Source organism: Panicum virgatum, chromosome 2K (assembly GCF_016808335.1).
Source record: "Panicum virgatum strain AP13 chromosome 2K, P.virgatum_v5, whole genome shotgun sequence".
Lineage (NCBI taxonomy): Eukaryota > Viridiplantae > Streptophyta > Magnoliopsida > Poales > Poaceae > Panicum > Panicum virgatum.
The window spans coordinates 49,867,493-49,882,653 of record NC_053137.1 but is presented as its reverse complement, the minus strand read 5'-3'; the positions used below and the strand labels follow the sequence as shown (position 1 = coordinate 49,882,653).

The 15,161-nt window shown below is 41.2% G+C and overlaps 2 protein-coding genes across 8 annotated transcripts; both read left to right on the top strand.

Annotated features, from left to right (window-relative positions):
- The first annotated feature begins 766 nt into the window (after positions 1–766).
- On the top strand, positions 767–2,617 carry LOC120682589 (plant UBX domain-containing protein 10-like). Its single transcript, XM_039964553.1, has 4 exons — positions 767–1,509; positions 1,656–1,868; positions 1,968–2,144; positions 2,235–2,617. Exons 1-4 carry the CDS (start codon positions 952–954, stop codon positions 2,463–2,465), a joined length of 1,179 nt encoding a protein of 392 aa, XP_039820487.1. The 5' UTR covers positions 767–951; the 3' UTR covers positions 2,466–2,617.
- A 231-nt stretch (positions 2,618–2,848) lies between these two features.
- On the top strand, positions 2,849–7,882 carry LOC120682597. Of its 7 annotated transcripts, XR_005678502.1 has the most exons (6): positions 2,855–3,134; positions 3,225–3,261; positions 3,371–3,492; positions 3,610–3,673; positions 4,630–4,719; positions 6,928–7,882. XR_005678502.1 is itself a non-coding variant. In XM_039964597.1 (5 exons), exons 1-4 carry the CDS (start codon positions 2,889–2,891, stop codon positions 3,651–3,653), a joined length of 444 nt encoding a protein of 147 aa, XP_039820531.1. In that variant the 5' UTR covers positions 2,849–2,888; the 3' UTR covers positions 3,654–3,673; positions 6,928–7,882. The 7 variants fall into 7 exon arrangements, 6 of the variants coding, with proteins under 6 accessions (XP_039820531.1, XP_039820539.1, XP_039820524.1 ...); XM_039964597.1 differs by lacking the exon at positions 4,630–4,719 and having other exon boundaries at positions 2,849–3,134; positions 3,376–3,492; XM_039964605.1 differs by lacking the exons at positions 4,630–4,719; positions 6,928–7,882 and adding an exon at positions 4,352–4,601 and having other exon boundaries at positions 2,849–3,134; positions 3,376–3,492.
- Positions 7,883–15,161: the final 7,279 nt, after the last annotated feature.

Sequence of the window (15,161 nt, the reverse complement as noted above, 5' to 3'; positions counted from 1 at the left end):
AATAGTAATCGCGGCATCCTAAAAAAAAAAGTAATCGCGACATATTTTTTTTATAAAAAAAAGTAATCGCAGCAGGATGATTGTAACAAGGTTTTACATTCTTTCTCCTATTACATCCGTCACAAAAAAATTGGATTAAATTATTTTTCCAGGTTTGACTAAATTTATGGAAAAATACTATCAACGTTTATGATTCCAAATATGTGTATTATAAATATATATAATGGTAAGACTAATTATAATTATTCAGTATCATGAATAATAATAATTTTTTTGTTATATTTGGTCAAAGTTTAATTAGATTGAGTTGATATTCTTTTGGGGATGGAGGGAGCCTTTTACCTTCAACCCTTTGAGCTTCGTAATAGTAATTTGTGGTGCTTTCCCTCCCACTTGTGGTACTTTATAGTTTGCACAAGAGAGTTGATTTTCATAGGATACGGTGCCAAAGATAAAAGAAAAAATGGGTAGCAGTGTAGCAGGAATAACTTACCCGGAGTAAATTCTGATATTTTCCTCTTAACGCGCAGAGAGTAAGTCCATGTACTTTATATTTTACAAAAGAAAGAAAAACCAAAGGCAGAAGCTCTGCCTACAGAGGGCCAGTGGCGTCTGTAGCTAGCTTCTGGTACACTCAATAGCTTGCTCACCACCACTGTTCCAAAGCAGAAACTCCTAGACGTCTGCCAAGAACCAGATGTTCTTTGCATCAAAGAACAAGAAATAAAGCTCCCAAAGCATCCCGATCCCCCCCCCCCTTTATTTCCTTGCTGCTTTGAGAAAAGCAAAGCATAATCCATTTCTTAACCTGGTGTCGTGGCTGCCGGCCACTCGAACCAGTTGCAAGAACAAATACACATCAAGCAGATGCTTCCCCGGCATGAGCGCACCATCTGACCGACCATATATAACGCCCGCGGAGGCCGGCGGACATCGCCGGAGAATCCAGCCATGTCCTCAGGTCCAGCGAGGGGGAGCAGCAGCGCGGGCGAGAGCCTCCGGAACTCCTGCAACGACTTCGCCCGGACCCTGGCGCGGCTCCCGGCCAGCATCATGGAGGGCCTGTCGAGGTCGATCCCTCGCCGTCGGAGCCACCACCCGGTTCCCCACCGTCTGCAGCCACCGCCACAAGCGCCTCCGCTCCTTCCTCCGCCGTTCGTGCCCGAGGAGCTCTTCTTCTTCAGCGTGTTCGAGCAGCAGTACGGCGCGCACCACCCGTTCTTCTACGCCTGCCGCTTCGCCGACGCCCTGAGGGCCGCGCGGAGGGAGGGCAAGCTCGTCTTCGTGTACCTCCACGACCCGGGCCACCCCTACACCGAGCCCTTCTGCCGGCGGACGCTCTGCAGCGACGTGGTGGTGGAGTTCCTCGACGCCAACTTCGTGTCCTGGGGAGCCGTCAGCGGCACGGGGGAAGGGCCGGGCATGGTGGCGTCGCTGCAGCCCGGCAGCTTCCCCTTCTGCGCCGTCGTCGCTCCGGTCTCCGACGAAAGCATCGCAGTCCTGCAGCAGGTATAAATAAATCTCAGTACCGTCCCGTTCTGTCTTCTCTTCCCTGATCGTTTGCAATACACATTTTGCATCATGATTCTGTTCCCCCTTTAAACATTTGCGAACTGAACCTGTTCTGTGCCACGCACCTTATGATCTTTGTGCAGGTGGAGGGGCCAGTGTCACCGTCAGAGCTGGTGGAGATCTTGCAGCGCACCATTGACGAGCAGGGTGCGGCGTTCCGGGCCTCCAGGCCTGACGAGCAGGCTGCGGCCGTCAGATCCGCCAGAACGGCCGAGGAAGAAGAGAGGAGGAGGTCGGCGCTGCGACTGCGACAAGAGCAGGACGCAGCTTACCTCGAGTCGCTTCGGAGGGATCAGGTAGGGTAGTCAGCCAGGCCCGCCCGAGCCCCGAGGTCGATCTAGTGCTCTGAACATCCATCCATCCCCGGATGAGCTTCTGAACTCTGTTGGCTGCAGGAGAAAGAAAGATCCCGCAAGAGCCTGCAAGAGGGCACCGCAAAGCCGAGGGCAGGTAATCAGCTTCGCCCAAGACATCCTGGCCAGGCAGCACGCCAACCTACCAAGCCGACCCAGATCAGAGCATCCCCTCAGAAGGAAACTGCAGCTTCACCAAGAACTGAACCTAATACCAAGGTATATAGTCACACCTGACTATGGTTACAGATCCTCTGGCCTGTGCTGTCAGATCACTGATCAGACATGAACTGTGGCGTTTTTGTGCAGATCATGATAAGGTTTCCCAACGGGGAGAGGAGGCAGCAGAGCTTCCGTCACACGGACACCATCAGGGATGTCTACAGGTACGTCGACTCCTTGGGCATACCAGGCATCGGAAGCTACCAGCTCGTGAGGAGCTACCCGAGGAAGACGTACGGTCAGCAGCAGCTGGGGATGACTCTCGGAGACGCAGGTTTCTATCCGAGTGTGACATTGTACATTGAGCAGCTTTCGTAAGCTTGCTGAGTTGCTGCAATCGTGAAACTGGCATAAATTTCAAGTAGACAATGCGATGGGGAAGATCTGGAGATATAATATAAATGCCAAAAGTTCAGAAACTTATCAGTGTACATGTTTATTTTTTTTATGAAATCTGTACATATTTATTTCGGTTCTACTAGTTTTTTTTTTAGCACACGAAAAGTAGAGCCGTAGTTTCTCTGAAGAAAAGTCGGGCGAGAATCCAGTAAAAACATAGTTACAATTTGGTTGGGCCAACGAAAGTCCAGCCCACATGCTTCCTCAAAAGCACGGCCCATCAACCATCAGTCCACCCCAACCTGGGCCAGCCCAAATTTCGTTTCCCTCTGAGAGACAAAAAGAAGATAAGGAGGCCCCACCCGGCAGCGACTGTTCTCCGCACCCGCTATCCCAACGGCCATGGCCTCCGCCGCCGTCCTCCGCGCCGGCCTCCTCGCGGCGCCCCCTCGGCTATCCGCCTCCTCGCCGCCGCCATTCTTCGCCACTTCGTCCTACGCCCGTGTACCGCGCCTCACGGCAGCTGCACGCGCCGCACGGTACCGGCGACGGGGCCGGGCGAGCCGCGCGGCGGCGGCGATCACCGCGTCGTGGCTCGACCTCACCGAGGACAACGTCAGGCTCGCCCTAGAAGAAGCCAAATCCGAGGCAAGGAAACTGAACCGCTTTCCCTCTCCTCAAATCCCCCCCCCCCCATGAGCCTCGAGCTAACGCCGTCGCTGGTCTTGTGCGCTTCAGCTTGGGCAGCTGTTCGACACGTCGGTGGGAATCACAGGTGAATTAAGCGCTTATCCTACGCCGCAGTGCCAATTGAATCAAGATCCTGTGTTGCGATTGTGATTGTGACTTCACCTTTCGGTGAATTGTTTTGTTGGTGGTTGCAGGGCAGGTCGATCTCGCGGAGTTGGACGGTCCGTTCGTGAAGCTCCGGCTCAAGGGCAAGTTCTGGCACACCCGCGCCACCGTGGTAGCGAGGATCGGCAACTACCTCAAGAACCGCATCCCGGTGAGGATTTCTCAGTTCAGGAGTGCTTCTACTCATGCTTCCGCGAGTGAGGGCCGGTGCTGGAGATGAGGAGAGTTTTAATTAAGCTGGTGATCACGAGGTTATTTGTTTGGACAGGAAATATTGGAAGTGGAGATAGAGGACGAGAAACAATTGGATGATAGCCCGGCTGCTTTCTGAGGTATGAAATGATCACAGTTAGTTCAATCCTGTGATTTATCAGCATGTGCCAAATTCAGGTTCTTGAAAAAGGAACACAACTTTCAGTCTTCAGACCTCAGAGTTAGTACTAGAAGAGTCTGAGGGCTACTTTATAGCACTTACAATGTTCACGGAAAATGTATCTTAACCATTTTCCCATGTTCCTGGAGGCTGCTTTTCGTGCACAATTAATCTGGTAATGTCAAAATTACAAATCGTAAACACATGAACTCTGCTTAATTCAAGCATCACTGTGGCGCATGTGACAAGAACATTCACCATCGCCAATGTCAAAAACTGAATTTGCACCGCAAAGATTAAGAGTGAGGCTTTAGCATGGATTTTGGCCAGGGCGAAGCACCGGCATGCCTAATTGGTAGAGCTTGAGTTTTTTAGAGTCTTTTCTTGGAGTGCTGGTTCTCTCTATAAAGTTTTTTTTCCAGTTTTGTAGCTGCTGGGCTTTACTCTTCCCATTAATACAACAGGCAGCTCTTCCGCTAGTTCTGTTTAAAAAAAAAGTGAATTTGCGAAGTGAATTTGAAGAGCCAAATGTACTAGACCTGACTGTTGCGGTCTTTCTTTCAAAGTCACAGTTCCAGTTTCAGGTTTTGTGGTTGCCTATATGGTTTGGTTTATACCAGCTACACATTGATTGCAGATATCCATTATTTGTAGGTGCTTATTGTAGTATTACAAAGAAGCAGCTGCCTGGTATTGATGCGGGGACCTACTTTTGGAGAAGTGTAGTGGTTTTTTCTTTCTAGGATCATCATCTAGTGTCTGAAAAGGGTCTAGCTATGATGCACTCCTGCCCCTGATTATATATTTAAGTCACCACTGTCTTCCAAAATAATGATGTGCTGAAGTTTTCGTGATCATCATATATCGTTTGAAATACTGTTTTCATAGTACAGTCCTTTTTTTGATTTTGTCCAGTGATGTCGGTAGACAATTCGCAGGATGAGAATATGCCCGCAAATATAGTCAACTTGCGCATTAGCATCCATTCAGCGGTCAAGCGTCATGGTAATTCCGTTTTCATTCCTAATGACATCAGTATGCGACATTTTTCTCTTCTGCATTCCTTGAATTTTTTTGCCCCTTCTGATCCTATTCCCTCCCACCTTTTCAACACCTACTCCATGATTTTGTTCATAAATTCACTCCATGTTGAGCTCCAGAAACCCTATTTTTTTTAGTATTTATGTATATGGATCCTTTCTGACCAACTATGCACACTCATGAGAACACAACTGCAAATGTTTGCCCATTGTCTTAAGCACAAAAAAACAACCTGCATTGCAAATCTCGGTTGCCACTTGGCTTACCACGGTTTCAGCATTCTTGTTAAATATCTAGGCATCAGTGGTCTATTTGAGGAGCAACCAACCAGCAGTGTTTTTGTTTCACACCAAATCAGCACCAGCCACCAGCCACCAGCTAGCCAGTAGTAATTTTCTCTCGTAACAAATCAGCACTAGCCACAAGCCACAACTAGTTAACAGTATTTTTCTCTCACAATAAATCAGCACCAGCCACCAGCCACAGCCGCAGAACAGAGTGAGTTACAATTCCTAGCCACTTTCTGAGAGAGACTGTTTGTTCTGCTAGCCACGTTTAGTTCCTGGTTATCAAGTACAGTTTGGTTCGGAGAAATTGGAATCTGCTGTTATCAAGTAAAGGCTAAGGATGGATCTAAACATCCGAATTCTTAGAACAAATTTAATATTTTAAAAATAGATATGCTTAAAATTTTATGCTAATTTTTTTTATATTATCAAGCATATTATTACACATAAGAATAAAATTTTGTATAGATTTTTTTATGTATTATTTGCTCCCTACAATTAAAAAGGTGAAAAAAGATTCGAATCCGTATCCGATCCGTATTCGAATTTTTATATCTATTATTTGAGAATATATATGATAAATTTGAGGTTTAGTTTTTATGAATCTTTACAAGATCGATGTTAAATACAAGGCTATGAATTTACATAGTAAATTCTATATCTTATTTGTCCATAATCGAAGAAAAATGACCAAAAATCTGACATTCGAATAAACATCCGAATCCATCCTTAGTAAAGGCAGCTAGCAGAATTCCCAGACCAGACTGATGAGCCTTTTACTTTCTGGCAATGGTGCTGCAGAGTGCCGAAGTGCGCATTTCGGCGCCGAAATGACACGTCCGGTGACGAGTCTGTGCCTGCTAGTGCTCACAAGAAACCAGAAATGCCCAAACAAATTTCAAATCTGCACGGATGATTCGGGCGACGTACGCCTAATTGAATTTCGTCAATCAACATCTTGGACTGAAATTGCTCGGCATGGATGCCGTACTCACTCTTCCCCCAGTACCATGAACATCAGAGGAAATTGGGGGATGGTACCATAGAACCTCTGCAACAAAAGCATTTCTGAACATAACAGCCTGAGCCCGGGTTCAATGAACAGTGACCGGTGAAGGGCCATGTTTGGTTTCCACCCTCAAATTCTTTTAAAAAAAGACGAATGTATGCATGGAGTACTAAACGAAGTTTATTTGTGAAACTTTTTCATGGATAGATGTAACTTTTCGAGACAAATCTAATGAGTCAAGTTCCACCATGATTGTCAACACTGATGCTACAGTAATGATCTCTAATCATCCGGTCAAATACCTTATTAGCTACAGCACATGCTACAATACTATGATTGTGAAGATTGTTTTGTAATTAGATTTTATTTAATATCTCTAATTAGTGGTCAAAAAAACAAAAAAAATTCATAAAAACTTTTTCACCCCCTAACCAAACAAAGCCAAGCCTCAACTGCTGCCCTGACTGTCGTGGCGCGCAACTAGACTGAACTAAACTGAACCTGGGCCGTGTTTAGTTGTCTCCCGTAAATTTTTTGAAAAGACATCTTTCTACATTTGAAGTACTAAACATAGATAAATCATAAAAATAATTACAGAACTCGTCTGTAAATCGCGAGACGAATCTAATGAGCATAATTAATCTGTCATTAGAGGGTATTTACTGTAGCATTACTGTAGCCATTCAGCATCTAATTACAGCCTGATTAGGTTCATTAGATTCGTCTCGCCATTTACAGACAGCAGTCGCAATGCATTTTTTATTTCGTCTAGATTTAAGTCTCCATGCAGGTGCCGGAAATTTTTTTTTGGAATTTTGATTTTTTTAACTAAACACGGCCCTGATCCGACTTCACTTCATCGCCATGGCGCTGCAGGAACTTCCAGCAATGCAACTCTGGCATCTGACAGACAGATGGTACGGACGGATCCAGCGCCCATCTCTGTCTGGGCCATGTAGATTCGCCTGCCTCTGCCTGGAACTGCGAGGTCCAACTCGCCATGATCGCTCTCGGGATCAATGATAACCCCCCGTGCACTGACTGCACTACTGGCGACCGGACCTATCCTGTCAGCGGCGGCGTGTCGCTTTTGTCCGGGTCCAACGTTGCTATGGTCCTCTCGCTCCGGCTCTCAACCAGGCCACCAGTTCCAGAGCTCGATGATGCCTTGGGCGGGCTCACGGCTAATCATGCGGTTAGTGGTGTGTTCAGGGAAGGAATCTTCACTTAATTGCCCCCAAAGTATCATTAGTTTCCTCTCTCTCTCTCCATTTTATTTTTGAAAGTTTAGTCGTGCGAGCCAGACCGCATCATTGAGCTGGATTCCTTGCACGGGGAGAAGAGAGGATCATTGCTGCGGTTGGGCTCTCCCTCTCCTCAGGTTGCTTCCGAATAATTCAGTGCAGGACTGCAGGTCCAGTGTATGCTGCCCGTACTTGTTTACTCAGGCTAGGCTCGGATTGTCGGCCAGATTAGCGAGGCTGCACTTGTTTACAAGATGCCGCGGGAATAGCCAACGAAAGGCGCCACGAGACGCGGCTTTGGTTGGGTCCCTCCTCCGTTGTATTGGAATATTGGATTGATGGAGAAGCCACAGAGAAGACTAGCGTCTCGCAAATGGCGCCATTAGAGCAGGGTCTCGGTGTGAAACGGTCGTGCCTGAAGTCTCCGCTACCGCATGTGACACCACGTGAGGCGATCTTGCTCGCAATGCTTCCAAAGACCAGAGTTAGGTGTTCAGGAGCTGCGAGTGGTTGGGCTTGTCATGAATATAATTGTTCACTGCTCTACTCTATGCATGGTTGTGTTGAGGTCATCTCGGCCGTGTTCAGTTCCTGACTATCCCTGTGACGTGAGATCATCTCCCTTTGACCAAAAGGAGGGTTAGCTTAATTGCTTCGGTGCATCATCGCCTGCTTTTAGGGCGATGCCTGTGTCTAACCTAAGCGCGTCATCTTCGGCGGATACCGGAGTTGTCAGGGAGGAAGAAACGCAGGATAATGATCTTTATTATAGTCGATGGTTTAGCTGAGATTCCCCCACCCCATTAGAAGCTTTCTCCAGGTAACTGCGCCTGCCCCCATGTGTGCTCTCTCCAATTGGACAGACCAAAGGGAACCGTCACATCAGGCGATCTCGCTCGTGACCTGTACAAGACAACTCGTATCATCCTATATCAGAGAAACTCTGATTCAGAGGCTCAGAGCTGCAGATTACTGCCACGGGTAAATGCATGCGTATGGAGCAGTAATCCGATTCAGAGTTACAGATTAAGCACGGATCATCTACATGCGCACTGTATGGAGGAGTATCCATGCCGCATCAGACAAGGTCTCGGCAGGAAGTTCCTTCTCATTCCCTGCTGCGCGATACCTATGGGAAAAAGATCTCAGATAGCGTGCGTGTTCTTGCCGTTCCTAGGATCCATCGGATCGGCGCCTCCGAGGAAGATTAGACGTGGATTACAAGGCCCAATTGTTTAGCTATTTGTCGCTCGTGCGCCCGGATTCCGGGTCGCGATTCCGGCAAATCCTTGTTGCCTTGCGCAGGGGGTGCGCGCGTCGACCGATTGGTGAAAGAAAGAGTCCAACTCCATCTGGCCTCCAGCTAGCGCCTGCGCCTCCATGGCTGGCGCAAAAATACTGCATGCCCACTACGACGTGTACTGCTTGCACCACGAAATTCTTAGGCCTTGTTTGGAACCAAATTTTTTTCAGAAGTCCCTATCATATCAAAAGGAATTTTACTATTTTATAGTATTAAATAAAATCTATTTATAAATGTTTTTTTGACAGCTGAGTGCTTTTTCGCGAGACGAATCTAATGAGACTAATTAATTCATAATTTACTACAGTGATGCTACAGTAACCATCCGCTAATCATAGATTAATATACCTCATTATATTCGTCTCGCAATTTAGCCCCAGGGTTCTGCAGTTAGTTTTATAATTAACTTTTATTTAATACTTCTAAATACTAAAAAAGTTCCAGGGACATAAAAAAAGTCCTTGGAACCAAACAACCCCTTATAGAGCGCGCGTGCGCCACCAGGGATCGCAGGGAACGGTAGTCACTTCCCTATTCCACTTCCTATTCTTTAGTATTCTAGATACCATTTCAGATTCCATCTCATTTTCAAAAACTCCAACGCATTTTTTATTCCCCTTTCCCCATGCCTTCAACCTCGAGATGCAGGCGAAAGGGGATCCAATCACCAGATTCTCCAGATTTGAGGGAGATTGGGCGGCGAATCGCCGGAGACAAGGAGGGCAGCCGCGTCGATCTCATCGTCACGCCCGCAGTTGCCGTGCAATTCATCCGCGCTGAGGGGCTGTATGTCGGAGACGAGGAGGGCTGCCGCTCCCAAGCTCGCTGCCCCTTCGTTTCTACTGCATCGAGGCGCAGTACGCCGGAGAAGAGAAGGGAATGCGCGCCGAGTTCGTTGCGCCATTCGTTTCGCCTGCATCGTGGGGAAGTTCGCCGGAGACGAGGAGGCAGCTGCGCCGAGGTCGCCGCTCCATAGCTTCACCGGCATTGAGATGGATCGAAGGGGATCGCCAATGAGATGGAAGGGGTTCGCACTTGTCTTCACCACTGCTTTTTGGCAGTGAACTGCTGGGAGAATTGATCCTACTCTTGTCAACATCAACCACGGCTACCATTGTTGAACCTTTGATTCAGGTAACTGCATCTAGTTGCATCGCCCCATCTTGCCTGCCCCCAAAAACCATGGTATCTTCCTCCTACGTAGCACCACAACACCAGCATCCTGTAAGACAGCATCCTATATGTCTTACATTTTGGAATTGTTTTTGCAATTATATGTCAAGAGTACGTATCCTATAAAGTTTTGCATATAGTAGTCAATTGTTTGGTTATATTCTATTGCAAAGAGCTGTGCGTACAAATTGAAAGTCAAGGAAACTAGAGTTTTTAGTTATGTTTTTAGAATTTATTTAAACTACAAATGTAAAGTTTTGTACACCTGGTTCATAAGTTTTTTAAAAAATACTAATGTTAAATTTTTAGTTTAACTATATTTGTTAGAAAATTAGGAATTCTATAAAATTTTGAATATGTGCATTGAAAAGTAGGGGTTCTAGAATTTTTTTTGTTAATAGGTGCACTTAAAGTTTTTTCATATTTTTTTACAAATTGTTATGTATAGAACTTGAAATCTAAGGATGTGTAAATTTTTAAATCATGTAGTTGAAATTAATTGACCTACATATGTGAAGTTTTATACATGTTGCTCATAAGCCTTAAAAGTATCTGTATGAAATTTTTAAATATGTATATTTTTTAAAGTTCCTGAAATGTGTAAGCAGTAAGTTCCTAAGTTTGGAGTGCAAAGTTTTGGCTCTAGGAGTATAATTTTTTTAATGTACTAGTAGAAAGTTTCTAGATTCAATTTTATGGCTCATACCGTTTTTATTTTGCATAGGAACAACTTTCTTATGCATGAATGGGACCATAAAGTTGTACTCTAGAGCTATAGTTTTAGAATGCAAAGTTTTAAAATAGGTTTGGATCCAGAAGTTCAACATTTGAAATGCCCTACTAGAAGTTTTCTGGGTTAAACGCCCTTTACAATAGGAAATAAAACCTTTCAAGTATCGAGATCTAATAGTCTAAAATATTGAATCTACGAGCACAAAGTATTAGTTCGAGAGTATACTGTTTGAAATGAACCACTAGAAAGTTCTAACTATTTAGATTATAAAGTTTCAAAATACAAAATTTAGGATTTGAGAAGACAAACTTTACAACATGCTAACTGAAATTTTCTTAATTCAGAGGGCAAAGTTTGGAGTTCATTTTAGTAAATAGATTTTAACTAGTGACTTAAAATACCCTGAATTCGAAGTGCAAACTTATTGACTTTTAGAGTTCAAAGATTTTTTATTTGTCTAGAAAGTTTTCATGTATAGTTTTCTAAATCTATTTGTAAAAAGTTTTAAATATCCATATATAATGTTTTTTATTTGCAAGAGTTTTAGAGTTTATAGTGTTGCTGATTACTTATATTTTTTCTTCTAGTTTGTAGTACTGATAATAAGGAGTTACTTCACAAAAATTTGTGAATATTGAGAATAGCATTTACAAGATCTACAACCAAATTGGCGTGATAAAAAGAATGTGTTGGTATGAAGTTCCTAAATTTTAGAATGTAAATTTCTTGGAATTTTAATGTTTTAGAGTTGAGAGTACAAAGTTTACATTATTATAGTCTAAAATTTATAAGTTTACATAGGTACAGTCTAAAGTTTATATTCAGGAGTGCAAAGTAATTTGAATCATAAAGTTTCTAATATAGATTGCAAATTTTTGGATCTAGGAGTACAAAGTTTGAAATGTGTTTGCAAAAATTTCTGCTAATAACTAGACCTCAAGTTTTTTTTTATCTCTAGCACAAAGTTTAAAGAGTTTGGGACCATAATGTCACTTCCACTAATAAAAAATATATATAATTTGAATGCTATTATTAAAGTTCTATACTCAGAATTTGGAATTCTTCGGCATTCCAATAGAAAGTTCTATACTTAGAATTTGGTAGTCTACAACATTCCAATGTGAACGTTTGGATAATTTTTTTAAATTTCTAGTAAAATATATTTTGATATATAAAAGTTTGCTACAAAATATTTATTTATGAGTTTTAAAGTTTTCAATATCAAAGTTGTTCTATATGAGTTTCTATATATCAAAAAATTTAGTATCAAAAGTTTCTTTTGTTAAATTAGCAAGTCTTTCTGTCTACATACTAAAGCTTAGTAGAATATGGTGTCACTGTACATGATTTCAAAGTTTTAGAATTTGAATAGGAAGTTTTTTGTTTATAGGTTAACCACATTTTTAAAGTGTTTGTATACAAAATTTAAAAGTTTATACAGTTCAAGTAGAAAGAGCTTGACTAGATTCCTAAAAGTTTGGATGCATAACACATATTCATTTAGCATCCTAGAGCTGATATTTTCATTATTTTTCTGTGTATGAAGATAGTTTCTTTATACATGATTTATAAGTTTATAAGATCAAGTTGGAATATTTTGATGTGTAGGTTAAATGTTAGTTTTGGATGTATGAGGTGAAGGTTTTTAATATGTTTTGTATAAAGTTCTAAAAGACACTTGATAGTAGGATGCGCTATGTTCTTTTGGTATATGATTCCACAGCCTTTTGAATTTGAGCCATGAATATGAATATCTTAGAGATAAAATATAAGTTCATATGAAGTTTTTAATATTTGAGTGTAGAGTTGTAGGACATTTACTTTAAAGTCAGATAAACAAAATTTTGGATTAATGATTTAATTTTTCAAAAACTGTTTATAATGTAATTTGCATGTACTATGTGTAAAGTTTTAGATATATGATTTGAAAGTTTTTGACTTTGGGGGGTATAAATTTTTTAATTGTACAAAGTTCCTTAAAATTTGATAGAAAGTTTTTGATCTGTACATTGATAGTTTGGGAATGTGCAGATATTTTGTTTAAGAGTTAGAGTATGAAAGTTGAGTTTTTTCTATATGGGACAAATAGTTATGGCATAACAGTTTGAGAAGGATAGTCTTGGGCTTCTCCCACGGGGGTCTTGGTACAGACACATTGTGTCATGTGAAAGAGATGTAAGTTTATCCCACTCTCACACATTACATATATGTGCATTTCAATATTTTTTATTTTTCTATATATGCTCTGATCTATTTTGTAAATGTTTATTATTTTTCTATATGTGTTTTCTTTTTTTACCCAAATTCAGCACACACCCTGCTTCATAAATAGTCTATTCGTGGTATATTATTTTCATGGTTCATGAGTATTCAAAATATATTTACTTATTCAAAAATTATAGTTTCGTATTTGAAAGTTTGGGACTACAAAGTTTATTAGTGTGTCACTACAAAGTTCATAGTTTCAGACTTTAAAGTTTTTTGTGATTACAAAATGTGCTAGTACAAAGCTCATAGCTTCATATTTCAAAGTTTTTTTTGAAGGGGACTATAAAGTCTATTATTGTGCTAGTACAAAGTTTATAGTTTTAGATTTCAAAATTTTTATGCTGTAAACTTTATTACTATGGTACTACAAAGTTCATAGTTTCGTATTTCAAAGTTTTTTGTAGCTGCAAATTTTATTATTTTGCTAATACAAAGTCCATAGTTTTATATTTCAAAGTTTTTGGAAAGCTAATAAAATTGATTAATGTGATAGTAAAAAATCATAGCTTTAGGTTTAAAAGTTTTTAAACTAAGAATCTATTACTGTAGTACAAAGTTTATAGCTTGAGACCTCAAAGTTGTTTTGAACTACAAACCAGGTTACATTTTTCTCTTTATTTCTATTATTTTTTATGTATACAAATATTTAAATATAATTTGTATTTTTCCCAATAAGAAGATGCAAAATTGCTTCATTAATGCATATCCTACTACCAACATGTCCATGCAACGAAAAATACAACACCTTTGTAGAGATAAAAAACTAAACATGCACGTAAGTTCATATGTGAATATATTTTTGCTTATTTTAAAACTAATTATAAAAGTTGAGCACAAGAGTTTTAATTTTCCAATTTTTTTAGAGCATTACCATGGAGTTCTATGAGTGAAGATGCAGTTTATGGTTAAAAAAGATAACGATATTGGATGACGGATATGGACGCGCTGTTTATTCTATATTGGAGAACGACAACCAATCAGTTTCTTTTTATTTATCCTCCTGTACGCCTAAACATGAGACACTGGAGAATTATTCTACATCTTTTCTTTATCAAATCTTGTGACTTTTTTGTTTCTATTTTCTCATTCTTTTTTTACTACTTCTACATGCATATGTATGTGAAATCCCCCGCTCATTCACTCACCCGTTGTCCCAAAAATGAAAAAAAAAGAATAGAAGGTAGAGTAGAGCACGCAACTAGAAATGTCAGGGTGTACTTGTTACTGGAGAAGTCAAATGCTTGTTCGCTATTACTGCTGCCACTGCACGTGCGCTGCTTCCTATCTGCAGCGCTCGTTCGCTGCATGGTTGTTGTGGCGCACAATCGCCAAATAGCAGCCCCCTAGTCATGCTAATCCACGTCCCAACCAGGAAACCACCACCCAAGTGGCCGTTTTGGATCCCTCTCATTTTGGGAATTGAAATCTACTTAATAAATTAGTCTATTTGGTTTAGAATTTGACATCCCACCACTCCTACTTTAGATATAAGCTTATCCTAAATTCATAGAGTGTAAGATGAAAATTGATTCTCTGCACCACCAATTTATATTTCTATTCCGTAATTTATAGCACACTCTTTAGCTCACTCCTCTATAATAGGAATGTAGTACATAAGTATCTCTCTTATATGGGCAACAATAGTGTATAAATATATTCTATTATGATTATATTAGCTTAATATATTTGTGTCTAAATTATGATTATTAGAATAGAAATAGAATTCGATCCCAATGTTCCAACGTAACTGATTTTGCAGTATGGATAACCAATTAACCATGGTCAAATAGGAGTAGTACTATGCTGAAATTCCTGTTATTGTAAGCTATTTGGTTATTACAACTACTGTCGGATAAGAAATTTGTCGAATTTTGAGACGTAAGTTTGAAACTGGACTGTTTGCTGTGATATTCCTGTTTGCTTTTATCTTGTCAGTATGATCTATTCCCCTTGTGTTTTTTTCTGAACTCCGAGTGACAGATTGGAACCCAAGTTGAAGTTCCACGGGTGTAACCGCAAAATTTTTTTTGACGAAATCTTGCCAATTTGAAGTACTAAATGAATTCTATTTACAAAACTTTTTTGCACAGATGGGTTGTAAATCGCGAGACGAATCTAATGATGCTAATTAATCCATGATTAATTAATAATTAGTGGATGGTTACTATAGCATCACTGTTGCAAATCATGGATTAAGTAGGCTCATTAGATTCGTCTCGCGATTTACAACTCATCCATGCAAAAAAAATTATAAATAGACTTTATTTAGTACTTCAAATTAGTAAGATTCATTCGCAAATTTTTTTACGTTTTTGCGTTTACGGGGAACAGGCCTCAGTTCAGTTGTGCGCAGTCAGATCACATGTGCTGCAGGCTTTGCACTTTAGCA

Bases quoted from the DNA above. Each gene is read 5' to 3' on its own strand.
- LOC120682597 (XM_039964573.1), top strand. From the start codon at position 2,889: ATGGCCTCCGCCGCCGTCCTCCGCGCCGGCCTCCTCGCGGCGCCCCCT. The intron at 3,135-3,224 runs GCAAGGAAACTG...TGTGCGCTTCAG, and splicing joins TAGAAGAAGCCAAATCCGAG to CTTGGGCAGCTGTTCGACAC. The intron at 3,493-3,609 runs GTGAGGATTTCT...TTGTTTGGACAG, and splicing joins ACCTCAAGAACCGCATCCCG to GAAATATTGGAAGTGGAGAT.
- LOC120682589 (XM_039964553.1), top strand. From the start codon at position 952: ATGTCCTCAGGTCCAGCGAGGGGGAGCAGCAGCGCGGGCGAGAGCCTC. The intron at 1,510-1,655 runs GTATAAATAAAT...ATCTTTGTGCAG, and splicing joins GCATCGCAGTCCTGCAGCAG to GTGGAGGGGCCAGTGTCACC. The intron at 2,145-2,234 runs GTATATAGTCAC...GTTTTTGTGCAG, and splicing joins GAACTGAACCTAATACCAAG to ATCATGATAAGGTTTCCCAA.